The sequence below is a fragment of the Ruditapes philippinarum genome, unplaced genomic scaffold, assembly GCF_026571515.1.
Source record: "Ruditapes philippinarum isolate M1 unplaced genomic scaffold, ASM2657151v2 ctg598_1_1_1_1, whole genome shotgun sequence".
Lineage (NCBI taxonomy): Eukaryota > Metazoa > Mollusca > Bivalvia > Venerida > Veneridae > Ruditapes > Ruditapes philippinarum.
This window is the reverse complement of record NW_026859523.1, coordinates 287999-313334: the sequence shown is the minus strand read 5'-3', so window position 1 is coordinate 313334 and position 25336 is coordinate 287999. Positions and strand designations below refer to the sequence as shown.

The window sequence follows — 25336 nt, the reverse complement described above, 5'->3', positions numbered from 1 at the left end:
TCAATGTTAAAGGTCCATTAAGCTACAGAAATGCTTTTATTTTATTTCTCATTTCTCAAAAGATTTTTTTATTACTTTTGGATGGAATTGTATTAAAGAGTTCTTTCACTGAATTTACACAATAAAATCTATTACGGGCCTGTGAAAAATCATGGCATTCAAAAAGAAAATGCTTGACAAAAGAATTTTCATTACAAGCTACACAGAAAGGGGCATTGTCATTCGTGAGGAGATAAGAGTGGGTAATTTTAGTGTGTCCAATTCGGCATCGAAGAAGAACTGTTTGACATTGGCCATTTACCTTAACTAATTTTTTTTAGCATTTTAGGTTTACACATTTTTACTTTAAGATAAATAATTTCACAATTCATTCTGCTTTCTTCGGGTGATAATGTCTAACATAAAACTAAATTTAAAACCTAATTAAAAACCCTAATAAAAACCAAATTTTTCCTTTTTAAAAAATAAATTATTTACGTTTGAGGGAAATTTAAATGCACTTACAGGGGTAAAAAATTTTAATAAAAAGCCGCTTTTGGAAGGGTACTTTAAAAGTTGGTTTTTCTGTCGTCCCTATTTGTTTTTCACAACGTTGACGTCCACCGTTTTCAGCAAAACAGGCAATTTTGTCAAACTTAAAACCCTCAAAGAAAAACTCGTGGTCCCTGAAGGAAAAGAAAAAAAATCATTTTTTAATTTCAGCAAATATTCATGTATAAAGTTAATGACAATTATTCTACATAACCTAAAAGTGTGCTTTAATACAAAATTTTCTAAATGTTTATATATCAAATATTAAGAACTCACTTCGAATCCCTTTGCAGGAAAAGAATGTCCTTTCATAAATTGTAAACAAACTCAAATTGACAGTGACCCCGCTTTGTTTCATTAAGAAAGTTTATCAAAAATAAAATAAAATAAATAAATAAAATAAAAATTCATGCAAATGTAAAAATTCATGAAAAATTATTTCACCTATTGATAAAGAAATAACGTTCACTTTATTTCAATCTACTTCATTGTATCTACTAAAGATAATTTTAGGATAATGATACTTAAAAACGGACTAACAACATTTGTTAATAACTGAAGAGCAATGAATATCCCACAATACCCAACCCCAGTAAAGTATTTACGGTCTTTTGTTTCTCAACCATCATACTTTTGAACATACTTGCTCGTTATGTGAACTGTGGCCTCAGTTCATTGATGTTACAATAATATTCATGTTTGGTAAGGTATGTTTCATGTCTGAAATAACCCACCTTAATTGCTTTTTTTTTTTTAAAGTGCCTTTGTTTATAATTTAAAAGGCTGACTAAGACATATAACTAATTTTGTGGAATAACTCTCTTCAGTTGTGTGCCATTTGTAAAGCTACACAAACATGAAAATGTGTGCAGATAATCAAGTGTTTCTCATATACAGTTACGATGTAAAACAAGCGCAGATGTGGATCGAAGCGGATGGTGACAGATATGTTACAATTAAAACCCTGTCTACTGCTATGATTTCTGTAGAAGATGTACGATATAAAATGATAAATAAATAGTGGATCGGGGAAGGATTTCAAAAGAGATAGTCAATGTGTCTATTATATTCAAATTGAACATTTTGAAATGTAGGTACTCACCAAAGATCAGAAATATCAAAGTGGTTTCTCAAAATATTCAAAGGATATGATGGAAAATTAGAGAATGGTGTAATAATAGGAATAGGAAGATCAGACAAAATGTACGGGAGAACAAAGATTAAAAATCGTTAAGACGCGCGGAGGAAAAAAATAACCAAGAAAGAACATAATATTTATATACACTATCATCTTTAACTATTCTGATCAAGTAGAGTGAATACTTTTAAAGTTAAGACAATCTAACACAATAAAGATCTATATGAACACAGCGTAATCCTAATGAAAGCAAACCATTCCTTAAAAAAGTTTAAAAGGTTTGTCTGTCTGTTTGCTCCAAACAATAAATGTTGTTTTCATTTCGGATGAATTGTCTCTTACATGTACATTTTACTCCCTTATTACCTTTTTATTATTACAGCATTTATATTGAACTGAATATCAGGATAACAATTTTGACTTGTTAAGATAAATTATAAATCATTTTGATATCAAGGATTATACACTCTTTAATTTTTCAACAAATTGCATTTCATTTCATTATAAGCAACCTCTTACACTATTACTTCAGTTTGCTATTGATATTAATGACAAATGCACTGTCCTTGAATTCATAATTTATAAGTACAGTTTTATCAAAATATGTTAAGTTCACTAAGAAGAGATTGTAGACATGTTGACGGCGATCATTTTGTAAACAACAAAAAAAGATCTGTTCCTGTAAAATGTTTATAAAATATTTCTGTACTTTATCGTCCAGTTGAACAAGTACGAGGCATCTGTGTATATATTTCCTCAGCTTTTTTTATAATCAGTTTTTTAGGAATATTACTGTTTGGTACTGAATAAAGATAAATTTTGAACTGAAAACGTAGAAATAACAAAACAACACATTGAAATCCGCCATTTTTCTTAAGAATTTATGGTTTTTGTTGAAAGGTAGAGAAGCTCGTCTAAAAAAAGCGAAAAAAAAGTTACTACAATAACGATGGATATCCTGCTTTCAATATTGTTTACAATTTAATTAATTGTAAATCAAAAATGTATCGTTAAAGTTAATAGATGAACGTTGTCTATTTTGAATTACAAGGTTTTCAATATCAAACTACAAAATTGAGCCTGCAACAGTATATAGAGCCTGGTCGGACTAGATGGATGAACAGGCTTGCCTGGCTCTATATCTGTGGTAAGGGCTGGTGACTTTTACCTCTATCAGATTAACAGTTAATTAAAATCTTAAAATGTACTTTAGTTATTGTTACGTGGACAAAGGAAAAAGCAGAGTAGCAGATACATATTCATACGCGTGTTTGTATTGATGATATGATTGGAGATTTCGAGATAATAACACTGATATATGACGACATATTGCATATTACTGAGCTTTTATCATTTCTGTATTGTTAGTGTACTCCCTTCACAACATTTCTTTGTTTCTTATAACTTTCTTAAAAATTTTAAGTTGGCGAACAATAGCAACGTTTAAACATTTTGGAGTTAGATACTTATTTATGAATAAATAGACTCAGAGATTAAGTCATGGCTGTTAATTCTGTTACATTTCTTCAATTCAAAACTAAATATAGCTTTTCATTGATATTAGAATATTCATGTTTTATTTTTCTGTTCACCGTTTTTACGGAATATGTGTTCGCTTTCGATCTGTTCTATGTAATTCAGTAATGAGTTAAGGGTTTCTGGGAATAAGGTATGCAAAGCTTGAAAATTAACAAGATATATTGTATTTCAGTTCTAAAGATGTAACATGAATATCTATGTTTGACCTGAAAATAAAAAATCAATGACCCTTTTCTCTTATTTTATATCTAGTTTTTATATATTGCACATGAGATAACCGAGTGCCAATATATCAACATTGATGTATTAGTATCACCAGATCGGCTGTGCTTATCAGCAGTATCTCACATTTTACAACTTCAAAGCTAGTTAACGCACTTAAAATGGTGAGCAGATTATTATAGCACCGGAAATAGCATAGCCGTGGGCTAGATTAGATATGGGGATCTATAAATTCGAGATAGTATCATTTGAAATACTCCAGAGTTTGGAAACTATGAATGGGTGAAAATCTACGTTACAGTGGAACCCTTTAATTGATGACCACCTAGTTTTTATTTTCCTTCATTTGCTCTTAATGTGATAGAATTGATTTATTATGTCGATAAGCAATGTAGAATTCGTAAAAAAATGAATTTGAAAACATTCCGGGACGGTTGTCACCGTTTAGCAAACATAAGGGCTGGTTTATAGTCATGTACACATTCGTCTGTTCATGTCACATGGTACATGTACTGTATTAGTTAAAATGCAAGATATTTCAATGTTCTCTTGAATTGCATGAATAAAGGTAAATTTTTATACAGTGCTTTTCCTTGTATAATGTTATCACGTGTTATCACGTGATTGTGTGCAGGAGTATACTGAAACTGTAATGCTGTGATTGTTTTTATATATTTTGTATGATTCAACCTGATATCTAGCTTTTAACACCAATGATACAGTCAATGATATTTTACGTATCAGAATCCATTAAAAATTATCACACATCTACATTATAATGCTTTTGAGCTGCTTTTTTATATTTTCCAATGTAGTAAATAATTTATTTATTTCAAGAGAATTGATTACATTAAATAATAAACTTCAAGTTCTATCATAGAAAAATACGATGATTTCTAAACAAAACGCACGGATATATTAAGAAAAATAAAACCAATCGTAATTATTTTGCCTGATTGTGCGTGTTTGTAATAGACTTTGTTATATACCTCCATTTCCTGCGTAATTACATTACATTTATTCAGCTGACATCTGACTATAAAAACGTCTAAGATAAAATAAACAAAGATATTTTGTTTGAATGCACATGCACCAATATAAACAAATGTGAGCAGCGTCTCCGAGCGGGTTCACGTGAAAAAACCCGCGAACGGAAACGAGAAAGCAGACGTGTGTTTATACAAGTGTTTACAGAAACTCGCGGGATAACATTATCACAATGTTCTTGGTGTGTTTTTTCACTTCGAGAAATCTTGTTTTTTATTCTTCTTCACTTTCTAAACTTTGTTCGATTAGTCATTTTAGTTAAAGATGCTAAAACCAGATGTCAGTGATTTGATCGGCTTAGCTCGGTTCATGATAGAAATAAAAATACATCTTACACATGGATATAATAATAACTTTATAAACTGTGACTTGCTGAATAGTGCTAATATTAAGGTTCACTTTGTTAAACAACACATCCACTAAGTAAGGACTTTTTTTGTGATATGAAATCAATTTGCCTTAGAGAGGTTTTGAAAACGGAAATAAATGCCAACACTAAAAAGCCCTTTTCACCGTAATTGGTAAGAAAATTAAATCTCGGCCTTAAAAGATAATCGTTTTGATACTAATTAAGCTCGTGCAGTGTAGATTTAATACACATAACCCCATATGTCTTCAATATTTAAATTACTCAGACCGGAAACTAATATATGTACATGTATGATCAGGGGAATGCATCACGAATTGTATTAGACAATAGCCTTGGTGCCATATACAATACATAACTCCGAGATCTTATCAAGTACCCATCAAGAGAATCAGTATCATTCAAAAGTTGAAATGAAACTAGAAACGATAACAAATAGATCTTGAAATAAATTATATTTTCTCATTGTTCTAAGCTTACAGAACGGAAATATAGTAAAACATCATTCGACTTCTTCGTAAAACAATATTTTTATTTAGTGATATTTGGATTCAATATCAATCCAATAGCAAATAATACATAACGCATTATTTCATTTGCATTTCGAAAGATGATACGTACCTTTCCACCGGTGATGTCATTACTTAAATATTGGCTAACAGCTGATATTGTGAGACACAAAAGAATAAAAATGTTCGATATTTCACAAGATTCCATCATGAAATATCGTGTATATTCCTTTTTATCACAAAATTCACCAATCACCTCACCATCATTATGAAGTCAATTCCTTTATGTCATTTACACACAAAAACAAGTGCTTTAAAAACAAAATCACATGACTACATTATTAGCAAATATTTCACTTAACTTACAAACTGTATATAACTCTTATATTTGATTTTATAAGTTCTAAGAGTGATGAATCCCCTGCAGTTTGAAAAGATACATTTACTTATCTTGTTTTATTATTTTATCATTTTGATTGGCTTAGACCGTTCAGTCGTACAATAATATTCCAAATAATATTACTCAAGATTGATAAAACACTCGTTCTGGAAACCACAGAAAAGATTTTTAATCCATTTTATTTTCCCACTTGTCTTTAATTGGTGTGAAATCGGCGCTATCCACTTACAGGGATATTTTTCGAGGACAAATTTTACAACTAATTATGTAATAAAAATATCTCAATCCCTCAAATAAAACCGGTTATCTTTTTCTTATGAAAATCACAGGTATATTTCCAACATCCGTTCGTGATATATTAATTAACGGTAGTAATTAACTGGCCATAAAACAACATGATAGTTCGCACGTGCTTACACCTTCAATGAACGCTGTGTAGCAGACACAATAGTTGTCTGCTGCAGAACCTCTGGCGTTCTTCATGGGTATAATAGTTCTGAGAAAACTACACTTCTCTACAAATTCACTGCTTCTTATGATTCCTACTTTTCACTATAACAACAATCAAAATCTTTAAACTAAGTGACTGGATGTGTGAAGTTCTTTGTTTCTATAGTGATTATGTTCAGTATTTCAGACCATTACAAATATACAAGTAAAGTCAAAAGAAAAAAAGAGCAAATGTAAAAAAAGTCAAATTAAATGCTTTGACAACATAGCACTAAGACTATTTCTCGTACATTTGGTAAACAGTTGGTACGGAAGCAATGTGGCATTATAACCGTTAACTCACGTGAAATATGTTTAAACGCTCTAAACGTTAAACATTAGGGATTATCCATTTAACCCATTATTTACGTATTAACATCGTTCATAATAATTAACATGTGATCAATGCCAAGGAGGTACTTAATCAGCAGGAAATACGTTATCATATTCTTGAATTGTAGTTGAATAAAAACATATACTTATCAGATAATGCGTTTACTTTATTCTGTTAATACTGAAGAAAATGAAATCTAATAATTTACTCAGTTTGCGGATTGGATAACATCGAGCAGTATGTGAAATTAGAATGATATTGTTTTAGTGAATATCATCTGATGGAAAAGATACACTATTTTCAGACATATTGTAATTTATATTTTATCAAATTATTAATTTCTATTATTTCCAAAGTTTTAACTTCAGATTATACAGTGATTATTTGCTTTATGCCACATATCATTAAATGATGGGTTTTAAAATGCAGTTCCTATGAAGGTAAGATAATATTGTCCGGCTTTTTTTATAACGAACGTTATAGAAATATTAAGAGGCTATTTGTTTTTATGAGAGGTAAAAAAAATGCAATATTCCATGAAGCGCATGAAAGGACGTCGTAAAAAGATGACGTTAGACGTTCAACAGCAAATAAAAGTAATTCAAGTTTGTAATCATTATTGCGAAGCAATGTTTAACAATTTAAGAGAAATAATGATATTTGAATCGAGAAATATGCCACTGAGAACAAAACGCAACAATTTGCTTTGACGTAAATATACAAATTTATGAAATCATTTAAATCAAAACGTACGCCAAAAAGGTTAGGCAGAGCTATGACGCGATTGCAAAAATTCGCTAAAGCCACATACATGTACTTCACTGCTATAGTTTAAAATGGAACCATAACTGGCAAAACAGTAGTACATTCCCTATCAAACCAGTATGCACTATTGATCACATGTAATGCATTAAAACATGTATTATGTGATGTACTGAATGTTTTTAGAAGTAATTATCCGCAACCTCTCTTATGATATTACTAAAACCTGAAACAATATTGTTTACACGTGTTTTCGTTGGTTCAATATTAGATAATAAATTGTACTAGTAGCTCTTAACGGGTTTTATTTATATTTCGAGGTATACTGATCATCTGCATGGTCACTTTTACTTTTACAAATAAGTGAAAAACTGATTGGAGCGTGATCATCCATTCGTTAATAGAATTAACGGTAAAGCATGATAGTAAATAATCTACCACCGATGCACCATTACGGGACACATCAGTGAATATACCTTGGTCGTCACCTAATCTGCTGTTAACAATTCTCATACACGAGGATTTGCAAACATCTAATAATCTCTGCCCGATGGCGAAACCGTTACATTTTTTGTCAAAAAGAAGTCCCAGTTACAGTTATTATCTTTTACATAATCTTGGTCGTCAAAAACGGTATTATAATTAATAATAAAATTAGGTTTTACTCCGACTCTTCTATTAAAATCGCCGTATCCATAAACATCGCCAAGGAAATTGTTATAATAAATTTCGGTTTCAAGTAAATCCAAAAAAAAAACTAAATTAATCATATTGTATGCAGGAGAGTCCTCAGTCCATAAATCAATTCCACTTATGTAAATGTCACTAGCAGTCTTGAAGTGATTATGATCGAGTCAAATACAAACCATAGAATTATGATATGTTTTCACAACATCAACACCAACTTTAATAGAGTCTTTATAGTATAACACAATCCACTGCTACATCTCTTAGTCTGCCTATGTTGAATAGTTCTATAAAAGTTGTGAAAAGCATAGACTGATGTTTAAATGTTGCTGTTTGAAGAAACCTACAACTCCTACAACTCCTACAAAAATACAATGTCAGCAGTGCTATTCACAAATTCGTTACATTCCATTTTAGCTCTAGAAAAACTATTAACATGCCAAGATAATATTTTAACTTCTCCCTCCTCAATTCCCTAGTCTTTAACAGGTTTTCCATCAATATACAACTTGTCATAACTTATTCACGCCCTTTTGCCTTCCTACTTTTCTGCTTTCATCCTTGGCAAAGTCTCTTTCTCTTTTCAACAACATCCCTCGGAAATTGTTCACTTACATAGAACGGAGTACTTTCAAGTGCCTTCTACAATGTTTGAACATACTCCTTATCTTTAAACTCTATAAATTTTGCCACTATTTTTGTACTCGTTCCCTGTTGTTTATGGCCAATTCTATGCACCCTCTGTAAAATCGTTCTGTCAACCGCTTTCTTTCTATCTTCATATCTTCAATCATGAACTCCCTAACCGTCACCTCAGAAAAGTAAAAGTAAATTGCTAATCATCGACTGTGACTTCAAATATGGCACCTCCTCTCTTAACACATCTCTCTCCTTCTCTAAAGGTAATACCTTGTCATTCAACATTCCAACTGCAAAATCAGAGCATTCTACTTTCTCTAACATCAAAGACGCTTTTGATGCTACTTTTTCTATTTTTGTCTTCTAACGCTTCCCATAACTTTAATTTAGTGTCAAAAGTGTCAACTTTCAGTTTAACATATTCAAGAGCATCTTATTTGTTGTCCTGATTACATAACCTGCCGTCTATACCCTTCAAACATTCCATGACGTCTGCCAAAGGAGGCTGTGAAGTAACATCTGACCTTACAGCTTACTGACCTCTTGATGCCATATTTGGCATGTATTTGTATGAAGAAACTTATCATTATCACTAGTTGCATTTAAATTATCTGCCACACCTTCACCAAAAAGAACACTGTTCGTTTGATTTGTCAATTCACTTATAAAAATGATATCCCTACACTAGTAACTTTCCTTCTGCTTTGTCTTTTACTTTCACTATCACAACTTCCTTTTTTTCCTTTTCTGTTTTCTCCAATATCAAAATTATCACTTTTCAAGCATATACCATATCTTTAAACTCTAAAATTTTTCCCGCTTTATTAAACGCGGCACCAGATAGCACGCATGTTTAAACGGTTTAAGGAAAATAAAGAAAAATCTATTAATAAATACTGCAAGTTTGTCTAAATAATTCCACGTTTACAGATTTTGAAGGTGATTATGACAAGTCAAATAAAACGAGTTTGATTTGTTCGGACATAACCCAGTGCTGGTATTTCATTATACACCAAATAATCTCAACCTTTTTTATCTGAAAAAGGAAAAATACTTTTAATTTTGCAATGGGAGAACCCTTGCTACTTAAAATCTATACATTCATTTTCGGGTCATAGGCGCATCATTTTGAATTCCAATTTAAGCATCTAGTAGACTTAGCATATTCAAATATCTAACTTGCCATCATCCGTGTATTTTTAAAAGGTTTTACCAATGCACTTAATAAATCTTTTCTTTGTGCTATACTCCAATTTAAACTTATTTCTGCCAGTGATTAAATGTACTCTCCCAGTTTATGGTCAATTTATGAACAGTGTCTAAAAACGATTTCTGTCAAAAACGTTGCTCGCTAACTTTTAATTTTCGCCTTATTGCACCTTATTTGTTGATGGTTTAAAAATTGGAAAGACAGAATATAATTCTCAATGAACTGTGAGAAATACGTACCTTTTCTATAACACTATATAAGTCCGGAAATTTTATCCCTATATTCTGTTAATACCTCAAAATTATTCCTTCGACCTTAAGCTCAGTACTCATATAATCTTTGGGTCCTAAGAAATGGCGCAACCAAATTAGCGCATTTTACAATTTGAAAGTATGACTTTTATAATACTGCAGGGTATTTAAGGCTATTAAAGACGTTAAAAACGGAAGGGTCATTCTATAATGTGGAAATTTAAAACCACTTGAATTCAATGAGGTAACATTTTTTACATTGAAAATAGTGTGATCTTGCCCTTTTGAGAATATTGACTTGATTGTTTGCTCTGCACAAGGTGTCATAATGGTGATCATTTCTGCCAAGTTATCTTTAAAAAAATTGAAGCTGTTTAAATGCTATGGAGCGAAAACGAAATGTAGACATTTATACAAGATATATACACATATTAATAATTTATAATTTAAAGCAGAAACGATCTGGACCGAGAGATACAATGTAAACTTTATAACACTTGACCTTTAAGTGACAATGACCTTGCGGGTAGCAATCCAAGCATTGCGATGTGCACATCGCCTTATAATGGTGATCAATTGTGCCAAGTTATTTCAAAAACTTTTCAGCGCTTTAGAAGATATGGAGCGGACACGAATGTGTTACGGACGGACATTCCAACGGAAGGACGAGCGGACAGACGGTGACCATTCCTATAATCCTCTCCCGGCTTTGAGGTAAGGGATTAAAACTATTGTGGGTAAATAAAGGTTATATAAAATCCATATTTGTAGAAATTATGTTTCGAATCTTTACAAAATGTGAGTATATGACACTAATTTTATCATGATAGTACATGACAACTTGATGCAGATTAAATACATTTAGGGTATCAAAGAATTTGAGAAATGGAATGATTTTATCGGACAGAATATAATTTCAACCTCTAAGAAATTTAAACCCTTTAGAGAGACTTTATTAGGTATCAATGTGAATTTACGAGTATAACAGCCGCTCGATTAATTTTGTAATTGTTTACAAATAATTTTCAACCAATTTAGTGTGGATCTACTTGACTGAATAATTAAAGCCGATTTAATAAAGTTACTATATGTTACGATTCATTAGAAAAACCTCAATCCTATTGGCAAAATAATATTTTCAATACTTTATTTATTTTTAAATTAATCTACTAAGTTAAGTTCACGGTCAATATCAAGGCCGCAGACCACGTGAGCGTTGATTGTTACTTTATATTTAATCAGTTAATGTATTAACTGAAAAACAAATAAGCCACTAAAAGAAGTACTATATATTTTGTGATTTTATGTTTCAAATATTAACACGGAATATTTATACGGTCAAAGTGTTTGCTGAAATATAAACACGTATAAATAGCGTTTATAGTACACACGTGACTGGAGATTTAACACTGAAAATCGCATCGATTTTGGGGTGTATATCTATTTCATTAAAGGTGAATAATGCGGAAGTATAAGGGTATGTTAAGGTAAACTTTAAAGTTTTATACATTAATCTTCGTTTTATAATATTGTACCATACAATATGCTTATTATTTGCGAACTTATAACTTTCAATAAATTCTACCAATCATTTTTCCAAGATTCCTTTTGTTTTTTAGTTATTTGTTGTCAAGTGATAGTTATTTCTGATGAAAAATATGTTTTAATTCAGTGTAATTAGAAAGTAAGTTACGTAAATATACTTGGCAAAAAGGGTTGTTTAAAGGACACCTAAAAGTGTATGATATCAAGTACATGTAGTATAATACTTTGTGCTTCTTACGACAATAAACATAGTATACATGTATATATCTGGCCAAAATGCTAGGTGCTGCTTAATATAAAGAAATTTGAGAAAATAAACGGTAAATATTTGATAAACTCATGCATGCAGACGATAAATAAAATATAATGAATATTATGTAAATGCAAACCTCGTCAATATATCAAAACTTTAAATATTTTGAGAACGTTTTTTACTTGAATACCCATCTTACTATCGATATCATTTATTATTCGAGTTAACATTATACTGTACCCTCGTAACACACTATGAATTTCGCCTTATACAATGTACATGATTATGTTTAAATCTTATATTTGCACATGTCCAGTTTCTACAAGAAACATAACCCACCACAATACGCGATATTTCAACCTAGAAATTTATTTAATCGTTTTAATTAACGTCGCAGTAAAACGTTGATTTCTTTGATGTTATACTTAAAGTACTAGAAGAGTAATTTAAAATGTTGCTATCAATTATTAAATGACTGTTGTATTTCGTTATCTCTGTTTTATTATCATGCTGTAGATAACGTTACGTCAGCTTTACATATATAATACACGATCTTGATTATCACGTGACCTTCGTTTAAATGTGATTATTGCCTTTTTATAACTATATATGAAGTGCATGTACATAAATTAGTAGAAAGAAGTTATTTGTACATTGTAAATCTTATAAAATATTTATTAAAATAATAATAATGATAGACAAATGATAAAAATAATAATAATAATCATCATCATCATCATCATCATGATAATAATAATAATAGTAATAATAATAATAATGATAATGACTACATGTATACAGCTAGGATTCGAAAACAACTCTCGAAAAGGCGTATTACCACGACGTTTCAAACCTTGATATGAAACTGAACGAACGCTATAAATCACGTGATGAACTTTCTATATCTTTGGAATCGCCTTGAAAAATATGTGTATTTTATCATTAAAATATGTTTATTCTAAATTTGATGATACGTCTTAAAATAATGTTTTCGAAGAAAGAAAAACATATCAGTTAGACAGATTAAAGTGAAATAGATCAAATTCAAATAGAACTTTAGTGTTTTTTTTTATCATCGCTTATTTATTTATCTCTATTTTAGTTATCAACAGTGCAAAATTTAATGAAAATGTATGAATGTTACCAATAAAGTAATATTTCTTTTCAGTTTTAGTTTAACTACAATATTTTTATGAATTATAAAAAAGGATGGTAGAAAAAAGATGAAAAGGTATATTTTTTTATTAGAAATACAAAAATGACAAGTTTTGTATTTGTTGGAGCTTAAGCTTAACTTTTTAAAGCAGTATCTAGGCATTATAAATATTGATGATGAAATATTTAAACATATGTTTAATGTTTTAGACAGCCACGATAATGGCGGAGGTTTTTGACCATGACAGTGGTAGATCTTCTCCTACAGCTTGTCTAACACTCGTTCTTGTTAAAGAAATGGTGAAAAACAAAGATGGCGCTGACTTTGATGACGTCATTCAGTACGTAACAGGGGCTATGTCTGTATTACAACAAAACTACAATGAGACAGAACTTGTAAATAGTATGAGGATGATACAGAGTTACATCAAGAAAGAAAATGGTGAGACGATTATTACTACTGCTAGTAATACAATCAGAATTCATTGAAATGAATCTTGCAAATTAGCTTTAAAGGCCCATTATGTCCCAAAAATCCTTTTTGTTCAATTCCTCAAAGGCGTTTAATATTTGACGATCTATTCTAGTTTCCAAAAAGTAACTCATAGACCAGTTACCTGAACCATCTTTTGCTTCTGTTGCTTCTTGGCAATTTATACAGATATATTGATATAGTATTTTGTATGCAAGTCAAAACACTGCTTCGTTTTTCATTTTGCTAGTTTTATGACATATTATTTAACAACCATCTATTATCTAAAACCATTTATAAAACTTATACTATGTATGTCCTATCAATAGCTAAAAGAGGAAAAGAATTTGTTTCTGAGGCATAATGTGCTTATGGAATTGGTCCTGATGTTCGCCTTGTAGCATAATTTTCATTTTCGATATTCCATGTTTTAGATTGTAACTAGAACAGCAATCCGAGTCAGTTTTATTCCATTGGAAGGTTACCTTTATCTTGCCCATGCAGTCGTGTGGCTTGTCATTTAGAAATATCTATAGGGCACGGATGTCCCCACAATTCAACTGTTTTATCACACAAACTGTCTGTAGCATTACTGGTAGATTCACAAACACGAAAGTTTCATGGCCTTTGGAAGTTACTCTCGACACAAACCAGTCTGCTAACGAACAGCTTGGCGTTCGGATGGACAAGGGCAAATTATCCACTTGTAAAATAGTTCCACGTATGTAGTGAATACGTGTGCATTTCAGGTTGATCACATGTATACAACGTACTTCATTGCACCTATTTCTCGAAATATTTCGTACGACAATCTTGTGTTGGACAGCGTAATTTGAGAATTTTAATGGACAAGATAATACTGCACTAGATTTACGTTTAGCACATGAGTGTTACGTGAGGACATGCATTTATCGGACATGTTTTCTATTAACGTTTGATAATGAGCTGTCGTGCACTTTGGAAAATATCATGATGATATCACACAAGTGATAACAAATTAACTGATAACATTCATGATTGCCTTTGATATAAGTTTAGAAATTAAAACAAAGATAAAAAGAGATTGTACAGTGATATATGCTAGTTCTTGATAAAAGTTATATATTGTATTTATTATGGACAACTTCCTGTTGTGACAGCCGAGCCACCCTCATTGACGATACTACATAGTTAATCTTCACAGCCGCGATACATTTCTGTTAAACAGATTAATATCATAACAGTTCATAATATCTTTTAATACTGACTTTTCCCAACAACAAGTATAACATCAGTTTAAGTTAGGTATGTTTTATCATTCAGGAAGAAGACCTTCTAAAGAATAGATCGAGTTCGCTATTTTTATCGGTATATGTTTACATTAATATTAACATACAGGTGTGGCGATATGTCATATATAGCGCCAGGATGTAGTTCATTGTGAATTTTATACACATAAAAAAATAAAAGAACATCTAATTTCAGACATATTCGCATTCAACATAGTTAAAGTCAACACAGCCTATAACGTAGGTGCTTATTGACCAAATAAATATCAATGGCAGAAAAAAAAGATATTTATAAAGTGTCAAAAATGTTAATGTGGCTCACGAATTTTAGAGTTCCGGATTTGAAAAGTACTACTCAAGCCTTAAAAATATCACATTCAATTTGGCTTAAACCTATTTAAGTTTTATTTTCATATGTTGAAAACAATTAATTGATTGAAATGAAATAATTTCATAATAATAAGTTTATAAAAAAGAAAATGAATACCCTCGTAACAAACTATCAAAATATTCGGGATGTAAAAATCATAGTAAAGCAGTGTGCGCAATACTGAGAGTTTTAACCGTGCTCATAACAACGTATTAAATTGCAAAATGTAATGATTCAATAGATTGCACAACCCATACGATAACGGTAACACCGAATAATGTAAACGACTTAAAGAACTATCTTTTATATAAATTACAGTTAATGTTCTAAAGTTTTTGGAAAGCAGTGAAATACTTGAACGTGTAATAACGATTCTCAAACATCTACCAGATTCTATAGAAATACAACAGGTTCGTATATTTGAAAACGATCTTTTATAATTTGTCTCTATTGTATGGTGGCTGATTTATGTCATTCGTGTTTCGCCCCGCGACCCCACCAAGTGAAATGTCGAGAATTAACAAGTTAAAATGTTTAAATTCGCTCCGCGCCCCCGCTAATCAGCGTGTTTTCACTCCGTGCCCCTCCCATTTCAACTTTTTTATTCTCGACTCTTCGCTTGGCGGGGTCGCGGGGCACAAATCAGCCTCCATACTCTTGCGAAATAAAATGACATGTTTATATTTCAAGAAAAATGTGTCATGTTTTATTAATATATATTTGTATGTCAATTTAATTTATAATATTTTAAAATTGAAAACTGTGTTCAAAACATCTAAAATAAACAAAAAGCTTTCCCTGATCATATTAGAAAGTAAAATCAGTTCAATCTTTCAGAAGTGGGAAAGTAAAACATTATACGTAACATGAGAATGTTGAATTAGGCTTATGCAGATGTTTATTTTGTATACTATAATACATGTATGAATAACAGAAAAAGTTATGCATTGTTTACCAGAGTATCGTACGAATGAGCTAACAATGACATAAATGATAACAAATTCTTTCCTACGTTCTTTTCTAGGCCGGATTTACTTTACTGTTACATATATGTGAAAATTGTCCAGAACTTCTGCTTGCATTGAGTACGAATGGATTTCACACGTAAGTTGAGTTATTTCCCTTTGCATGTACATACTCCCGCGAGGCTTATTTGTGTATTACAGACGCTCGTTAAAGTGTATATTCAAATTATAATAAAATTCATGAAAATAAGTAAATGATGTTCCTCATAAATGACACGTTATTTATATCAGGAATACAACCTAATTCTTAAATAAACATGATTGCCACCGAATCAATATTTAATCACTTTATCGTGCTTTATTTGTTCTATGACTTTTTAATCTTTGTATTGCTAGTTTTCTGCTAGAACAACTGAAACACCATAAAACATATAAAGAACTTCAGCAATATGGTATTCGTATACTTGCCAACCTGTTATCATTAGGTAAGTTATATTGTAGATGAGGCATATCGTAGTGTCATGTTCGCCCTTAACGTTGCTTAAAGGCCCATTATGCCTAACAGATATCATTTTAATTTCTCAAAAACATTTTATTTTTGGCATCTTGTTACAGTTTCAAAAATACTCATTCATATAGATGAACAATCTTAATTTTTATGCTCTGTCGGCAATTGGTATACTAACATTGAATAAGTATTTTGTAAAGAAGTCCAAATTCTACTTTGTTTACATTTTGCTACCTTTACAAAACATTACTGCATATTCAGCGATACTTTCTTAAGTTATTAAACATCTAACATGCTCTAAATTCAGTATAATAACTTTATTAAGCATGTGTTGAACTTTCCTAAAGAATAAAACATGGATTTCTGAGGCATAATGTGCCTTTAATTCATACAAGTAGCGGAAATTCAGTATTACATTATTAGAATACTATCATGCGTATTTCATTGAAGGATTCTACATTCTAATCCAATATTTGAGAACTTGTTCAGAATGCCCGGATGTTCAGATCTGTCCTGAACTGGACTGGAGTTATTTTCTGCTAATCATCAAAAACATTGTTAACTTATGAGAAAATTAAATATCAAACAATAGAGATTTTAAATATGACAGTCAAGTCATGTGTGCCCTATTAGCTACCAGTTAATATTTAAATATTTATGAATACCATAGAGTGATTACACTTCATCAAAATTCAAATCGACCAGCCATAGTTGAAAATTACATGTTTTGAAAAAAAAACTTACTTTGAACTGTTTTTTTGTACAACTTTAAGAGGGATTAAAACAATTTGTTGAATGGAAGGTCTTCACTTTTGTGTAATAATAATCTCGAAATTGATTTAATTTCACCGATGCCCATCGTGAAGCATTATCTCCCCTGAAAGTATGCTTCTAATTTAATCGTGTATAATCAAGTGTCATTATTTATAAGAAACAAAGAATACACGTTTAAGTGACATTATACTAATATTAATATGAAAGATATTTCAAAAGATTGACTTTTTATAATGTTGACTTTTTTAAGTCAATACAAGTGTAGAAAATATAATATGCCGATAATTGTAATTATTCCTGCCGGTTGTTAAAGATAATTTTTTTAACTTTCACTAATAATAATATATTTGTTCCAATTATTTACTTGAAACTGTAGCACTGTCAATACCAAGGTTTGATAACATAATATTTATAATGATATGATATAAAAATCATGACATTGAAATATTCATGGATCACGAACTGACTTAAGTTTCAGAAACGTGCTCTGAATTCATTCTCCATTTTATAACACATGGCTATTGTGTAGTGCATTCAATTTATCATAGTTTATGTGTATGATTGGAGTAAAACATTTATAGAGCCAAAGTATGTAGAATAAACTTATTTATTTTTATTCTATTCGCTGTACTTAACTGTATTGTGTCACCACTAAACAAATTATTGGTATTCCAGTGACATATACTAAGCAGCAATGAGCAGTAAATCTGTAACTGATTCAAAGTTTATAACAAATGTAAATGTGATTTAATAAATCGACTGTGTTATAATTGCTTTATTAACAAAATAAAACTTATAACAAAATAAATTGCTATTTATAGAAAAATTCAGAGACCAGCTTTTATTGGACAAACAAGAAGAGGAAGTTGCTCACGTGATCTGTGTAGCTGTTCAGTCATTTCCGGAAGTACGTGATATACAAATTGCGGCTTCCCGTGCGATTGACTTTTTTCTTACTGATAATGGTAAGGAATTACATATTTGACCGCCAGCGATATAATATCATAAACGTAATGAGATATATCTTTCATAGAAAATTTCGGCGTCAATTCAGTGCATTGATTTGGAAACCTGATAAAAGCAGGTGCTTTTCCAGAATAAAATTCAGAATTATGAGACCTCTTGTTACTTTCATTGAAAGAATTCAAAGATACGAGGAATACGTCTACGAGGAATACGTCTGCATAATATTTGCAGACTAAAGTGATAATTTGAAGATAATTTTTATTTTTGATTAAACGGACTGTATATATTTAAATTTTTCATTATTTATTTTGTTTTGACGATTTATTTCAAAGCTACGTTATTATCTTTATAGCATCATTATAGCAACTTTTAGACGCTTCAACCCAAAATTATGTCTTGTCCTTTAATTTTCCTAACTGCTGTTGTTTTGACTAATGTTAAACTTCCTTATTCTGCTGAAAGTTTTGTAATTGACTATTCCTCATTTAAAAGTCTAGGACAAAAACGATTTCTGTACAATTACGCCGAAAAATAGACACACATAAGTTAAAATTTCAACTTGATTTCAATATCCCGACAATTTGTTAGTTATGCCTATTTGACCATTCTATTGTCAACATTTATGGCAAATTTATGAAACCATAATGAAACATATCGTACCAAAATTTATTAAGTATTTAGATTTTAACAAATTTGACATAAACATCACCCACTGAAATATACCTGAGATTAAGCCTACACAAACAGGAACCTATCCTCAATATACTGTGTGCCTGGCGAACCAGTTAAACTGGTCTTTGTTATTTAAGCACAATATTGGCGCTGCGGTATTTTAACTGTATTTTGACAAAAATAATCGGAAGATATATTCTGTTTAACAGTAACATTACATTATTACTCAAATACTATATATATATTGTATATTTATGTTGTATATGTCCATTTTTTTCCTGACGTAGATGAAGACACAGAATTGAGAACATATTTTGTTGATCATGTATGTGACAGTCTGGTAGACGCCCTCCATACAGAAACTGATACATCTACACAAATTCGTATACTCAGCTGTCTCTGTGGCACAGACGGTCAGTGCTTTAAAATATATCAGCCGCGAAATGAAAAAACCAACGTAATACGTTTGCGACCAGCATGGATCCAGACCAGCCTTCGCATCCGCGCAGTCTGATCAGGATCCATGCTGTTCGCTTACAAACCCTGTAGCAAGTAGAGAAACTGATAGCGAACAGCATGGATCCTGGTCAGACTGTGCGAACGCACAGGCTGGTTTGGATCCATGCTGGTCGCAAACGTATTACGTTGGTTTTGTCATTGCGCGGCTCAATTACGTACTTCTTAATACTTTTGTTCAATGTTAACTCCATTTGCTGCTGTGAAATTTGCAACATATTAAGTTATTGAAATAAACGTGTTTAAATACTTAGTCACAACATGTTAAGATAAAGAAATACGAATAAGTATGTTTGCTTAGTTAAAAATAAAGTTTCAATGAAGGAATGACAAAAAGTTTTAAATAAATATATGGCGTTATCTTTAACTGCTTCAGTTCACTATGATACAGGTCTAGCAGTATGTTGCACGTGTGAACAATTACAATATTTTAATTCATATACACGTACTTCCAATCTTTTCAATTGTAACAAGATGATGTTGCAATAGCTTATGCAAGTTTTGTTTTTGTTTGGTTTTACGGCGGACCAACACATTTCAGGTCATATGGCGCTTATGCAAGTTATTAGTAATCATATGATTTTCTTTATACAATAAAAGCCACTATATGTTAAAACACACATCAATAGAAACAAAAACTCACATTATAGGCGAATTTTAGTTCAGACAGCAAATTTAAACTGTTGATAACTAAAATTACTGTATTTGTTGTTTTTTTATCATTTTTACAGACAAACAGAAGATGTCTCTGGTACAGAGAGATGTACATATCACCTTGATGGAAATTTGCTCGAAACATCCTACAAACAAATCTCTCATCTCTGAAGCGACTACATTGCTATCTTTACTTACTACAGATGGTTTGTCTACATTCTCTATTATATTTAACAATCAAACGATTTCTCAAAGAAAATTTGGAAGTGTTTTATACTGAAATGGTTAAAACATGAGTCAATTCGTATTCGATTGTATCTAAGCCTTCAATGTCTGAAACTCAGGTAATAATACTGTAACTCTGTATCTGCTTAGTATTATACATATGTTTTCTTTTTCGATTGAAGTGCTCAATCTGTGATTTTTTATATGTGAATAAGAAATTTTTCATTAGGCAACATATATATTTTATTATACATATAACACCCAATTCTCACTTTCTATATCCATTCATTATATAACTTCCTGATGATTTACAGATACCGTTAAATCAATCATGTCGACAAACAGCTTTATTCAGAACAGTCTGTTTGGTATAATGGATACACTTAGATTGTCAGAAAAAGTTCAGAGAGCTGGGCTTAAAATGATGGAAATATTAAGTAAGTAGTAATAATTTAACAGTCATCATTACAATTTTGTCTTTGCTGTCTTAATTTTATTAATTTTGTTAATATTGACAAAGGAAGACGTTCAAATTTCAGCATCATAGTTAAACAAAGGAAGTTAATATCCTCTTGCAGAAACATAAATTCATGTGTGTGTGGTATAAGATTTAGTGCCATCTCCCCCGAGGCAACATTGCACTTTTGTTTTTAATACTTGTTGTTCAGCAATTTCTATGAACGCTAAGTATGTTTCAGATTCCGACTTTTGGACTTTAATTATTCTCAATTATTATTATTTTTACAAATTATTTTCAAGACCAAGAAAAAATAACTTGCAAGAAAAATTAAACAGAAAAAATATCACAATTGTCTAAGCAAACTGATTGCTCTTTTGATTTTGTATTATGTGCATGGATGATGACATATTGTATCCACGGTGTTCCGCTCGGAAAATTGCGACTTTTTTTACCCTAAACCTGCAATGTACAATTGTCGACGAAGCGATGATGTAAACACTTTGATACGATGGGGCAATGGTGAAAAAGCAATTTAATATATGTTTCCATTATCATATCACTTTTATTTCATATGTATAAAAATGCTATGTTACAATCGTACCGATGGGATTCATCGTTGCGCCTTTGTTTGCTCACCAAAGTATCACATCGAACCAATGCGATATCATCATCGTACGGTCACATTATCACCATGGCATTTCTTCTTATTGTTATAGTACAAACGCATTTTCAAAATCGTGTAATGTTTGCATCGTGCACTGCGGTTTAGGGTAAACTATAATGTCATGGTTACCAAACAGAACACCGTATATATCCAATCATATATCGGTAGCAATAACAATATCTTGATAACATGTAATGCCGAACCTAATCACGAATGTCCCGATTTTAACTATATGTAGAATTGAGAATATCTTTTTCTTATGCCACTGACTGGCAAAATATTACAAATAATTTGTTTGATATAGAGTTGTAATGAAAAACAAACAAAAAAACAATATAAAGATTGTTCATTTAAATATGTCTACAGCTGATACAACTATGCCTGTAAGATACTTTTCTATTCAGTGCCAAGTATACTGGAGAACAAAGCCAAGGCAGACGAAGTTTCTCACACGGTTGTTAAATTCATATACAATGCAATGTTTACTCATATAGAATACAATTTTGTTCAGGTAAAGTCAATTGTTCAATAAGTTTTACATTAAGATTCAAAACATGCATTGATTGTTTATAAGTAATGTCTCTAGCAGGCAAATACATGATGATACTAGAATGTTTACAATTAAAGTCAATGTTCCGGTAATTTACACGAACATTCAAATTTAGTTTATACTAAACTTGCAGATAAAGCCTGAAAATCTGTTAAAATTTTGGAAACAAGGAAACAGCAGCATGTCTTTTTACCGTACACAGGTTGCTGGATGCCGTACTCTTTCCGTTCTCCTAGAAAACCGACCAGAGGCACATAAATGGATTGGTGAACACTCAGAAGAAAGACAGTAAAGTTGTTTTAAAACGTTTATTTTCAATCTTTCAAGTATTTATGATATAAAGTAATGATTTGAGCAAAACGACAAATGTAAGTATGTTTGAAATAGTAGCTCAACAGCTCTTATAATTGATGTTTAGAAATAAAATAGACTATCGAAAAACCTAGTATGTATATATTCTGAAGGAAAGGAAAGTAAATTCATAAGATTAAACCTCCCATGTTATGAAATAAATCCCGTTGATTGTTTCTCTCTAGACAAGCAGAATAAACATTTAAACGATGGCTAGTACTTGGTGTTTAGCAATCAATAATTTTTTATTTATTTTGTTTTAGATACCCTGTTCACACATTATGTTTCGGTGCTTTGTTTTCATTTGGTAAAGACGTTGAGATATTTGTATCAGTTTGTGAAGCCATTTTCTGGATAGCAGCAGATAATGGTGTGTATTTGTACCACAGTAACCTCTTGATAAACGACATGCAGCAAAAACAAAGCTTTTTTAGGTCTTGGACGTAACTTTTTTTAAAAGTGAAAAGTTTTATTAATGAACCTTTAAATCACCAGAATCCGTACTTCCATAACGTGTCTTAAAGTCATGTAACATTAGCAAGAAGTTCGCAAAACAGAAAAACCAGTAGGTAACAAAAACTGCAAAAAAAAGTATTTAAATGTTTTAAATTTTGTGAGCATATGATGGGTTGATATGTTTTTACAGAGCGTCTTTGCACAGCATTGATGAACAGAAATGTGCACGTGCCAATCATAGACGGTTTATCTCGTCACCGCAAGAAACCGAAGGCCATTGAAAATGGCTGTCGAGCGTTACGTGGACTTTGTATATTCCTGTAAGAAGATTTATTATTTTCATCAAAATCATTTTTGCAGTCACAGCAGACCATACGGTTATTTATTTGCATTATTTCATTTATTTGAAATACAACAGATTTATATCAAAGGCAGCTGTGCATCAAGATGTAAATTAAGAATTGGAGATTCCAATGTTTTTAAGCAAAAGAATGGTTAGTCAGAATTTGACATGTCCTAGATATTTTCATGTTACGATAGATTTAATTATATTTCGATGTTTTACTTTCTCTACAAATTTAGCATCTCACGACGTATTACGGTTGTAGTGGCCGTTTCACTGGAACCACCACGACACATTAATGTCTGATGAAATGTATATAAAATCAAATACAGTCAGTTGATCTATTGCTTTAGTTTGAACTTTATTTCAGATATAATCATAAGGAGACTCTAGTCAAATATGACGCCTTCTCTGTACTCGTCAGGCTGCAGGAACGCTACAAGAGTGACGTCATTGTCGAGATTGAGGTCATCAGCGCCATAGCTTGCTTAGCTGATGTTGGTAAGATATCAAACAGTTACTAAATTAGGACTATGTATGATAGAAAAGGGGATTTTCTATACATGTATTTAGGAAAGATAAACGGACATATTTTATGTTTGGTTTCAAGTCAAATAATCATAATCACAGTAGTGGAACATTTCCGTACCTCCTGTTACTGCAATAAAGGTACAATTAAACATTTACTTTATTTGTCATCCAATGAAAACGCTGTATTTCTTCAAAATAGTGTGTGTTAATTTTCATAGAAAAACAAAAGTCGATACTATAATGAATTCCGTTCATAGTCGCCTTCTATTTTTCATACTTACTTCATAGAACCGCGTAGTGACGTTATTAAGTGAATAATACTGAGGCCAAATAAAGCTTGACACCAAGTATGTTAGTATTCATCCGTAGCTGTTCTACAGAAATTAGAAACATTCTCCTGTTGCTATCGCTCCCGTCGAAGTTTTCAACTCGTCAACTTGCACCATTATAGTAAAAGTCACATGGTACTGGAGAAGAACCACCGACGTTTCGTTAGCTAGCGGTATAGTTTCCTCACACGAATCCCGAGTGGCATTCGAACCCAAAGCGTTGATGCCTTCAAGTTGAAGATCGCAGACGCTTGTCCACGGACCGCCCATAATATAAAACATAAACCTTTGAGAGGGACCATTTTTACATTGTGTTTTATAATTTACAGATGTAGTACGATACCAGTGCTTTGTTGAAAATATTCCACAAAAGGTGATACAATGTATGTACGAATTCGCAGACGACATGACGATACAAGAAATTGGACTCGAGACATTTGCAGTGTTGGCAGGGGCAGGTAATTGAAACAATTGCAAAACCAAAACTAAATTAGAATGAAAATCAGCCACTGACATAGTAAAATGTAGTATTGAAAGTTGTTTCTGCAAGATTTCTAAAACACAAACTTACTGAAGCCTATTAATGTAAGATATCAAACTATATACTATACAACGTGTTGTTGGCCATAAAACAAAGGGTTTCTTTTGTAAATAAGTAATATAGTGATAACCCTTAAGTATAACTTAATAGGTGCTATGCATGTTTGTCGTTGTTTTTACTTATTCATATATTTATTTGATATTTATTTATTTTAAATGCATTTTCTTTCTATTGTTTCTCGTTCTTCTACAATCCTTCATATCTGCAGGAAAGTTCTATACACCCTGTACTGTATCGTAACAATATCATACGATTCAGTAATAAATGAGCCGCGTCATGACAAAACCAACAAAGTGCGTTTGCGACCAGCATGGATCCAGACCAGCCTGCGCATCTGCGCAGTCTGATCAGGATCAATACTGTTCGCTTACCAATTCTATTACAAGTAGAGAAACTGATAGCGAACAGCATGGATCCTGATCAGACTGCGCGGATGCGCAGGCTGGTCTGGATACATGCTGGTCGCAAACGCACTATGTTGATTTTGTCGTGACGCGGCTCAAATTGTCTTTACAAAACAAATGTAATTTTACTAAACACTGTTGTGCGTGTTAATAAATTATTTTAATATGACTTATCATTT

At 31.5% G+C, this 25336-nt stretch overlaps 1 protein-coding gene across 1 annotated transcript in view; it reads left to right on the top strand.

The window, feature by feature from the left end:
* Positions 1–11336: 11336 nt before the first annotated feature.
* Positions 11337–25336, top strand: part of LOC132756826 (leucine-rich repeat serine/threonine-protein kinase 2-like) — a 60798-nt gene continuing 46798 nt past the window's right edge. Inside the window, exons 1-15 of the mRNA XM_060747967.1 lie at positions 11337–11612; positions 13293–13520; positions 15507–15598; positions 16213–16292; positions 16550–16638; positions 18257–18400; positions 19361–19486; positions 20321–20449; positions 20783–20905; positions 21997–22103; positions 22276–22430; positions 22757–22863; positions 23140–23269; positions 23663–23793; positions 24482–24610. Of these exons, the coding sequence (XP_060603950.1) occupies positions 13301–13520; positions 15507–15598; positions 16213–16292; positions 16550–16638; positions 18257–18400; positions 19361–19486; positions 20321–20449; positions 20783–20905; positions 21997–22103; positions 22276–22430; positions 22757–22863; positions 23140–23269; positions 23663–23793; positions 24482–24610 (1762 nt within the window). The 5' untranslated portion in view covers positions 11337–11612; positions 13293–13300. The remainder of the gene's footprint in view (positions 11613–13292; positions 13521–15506; positions 15599–16212; positions 16293–16549; positions 16639–18256; positions 18401–19360; positions 19487–20320; positions 20450–20782; positions 20906–21996; positions 22104–22275; positions 22431–22756; positions 22864–23139; positions 23270–23662; positions 23794–24481; positions 24611–25336) is intronic.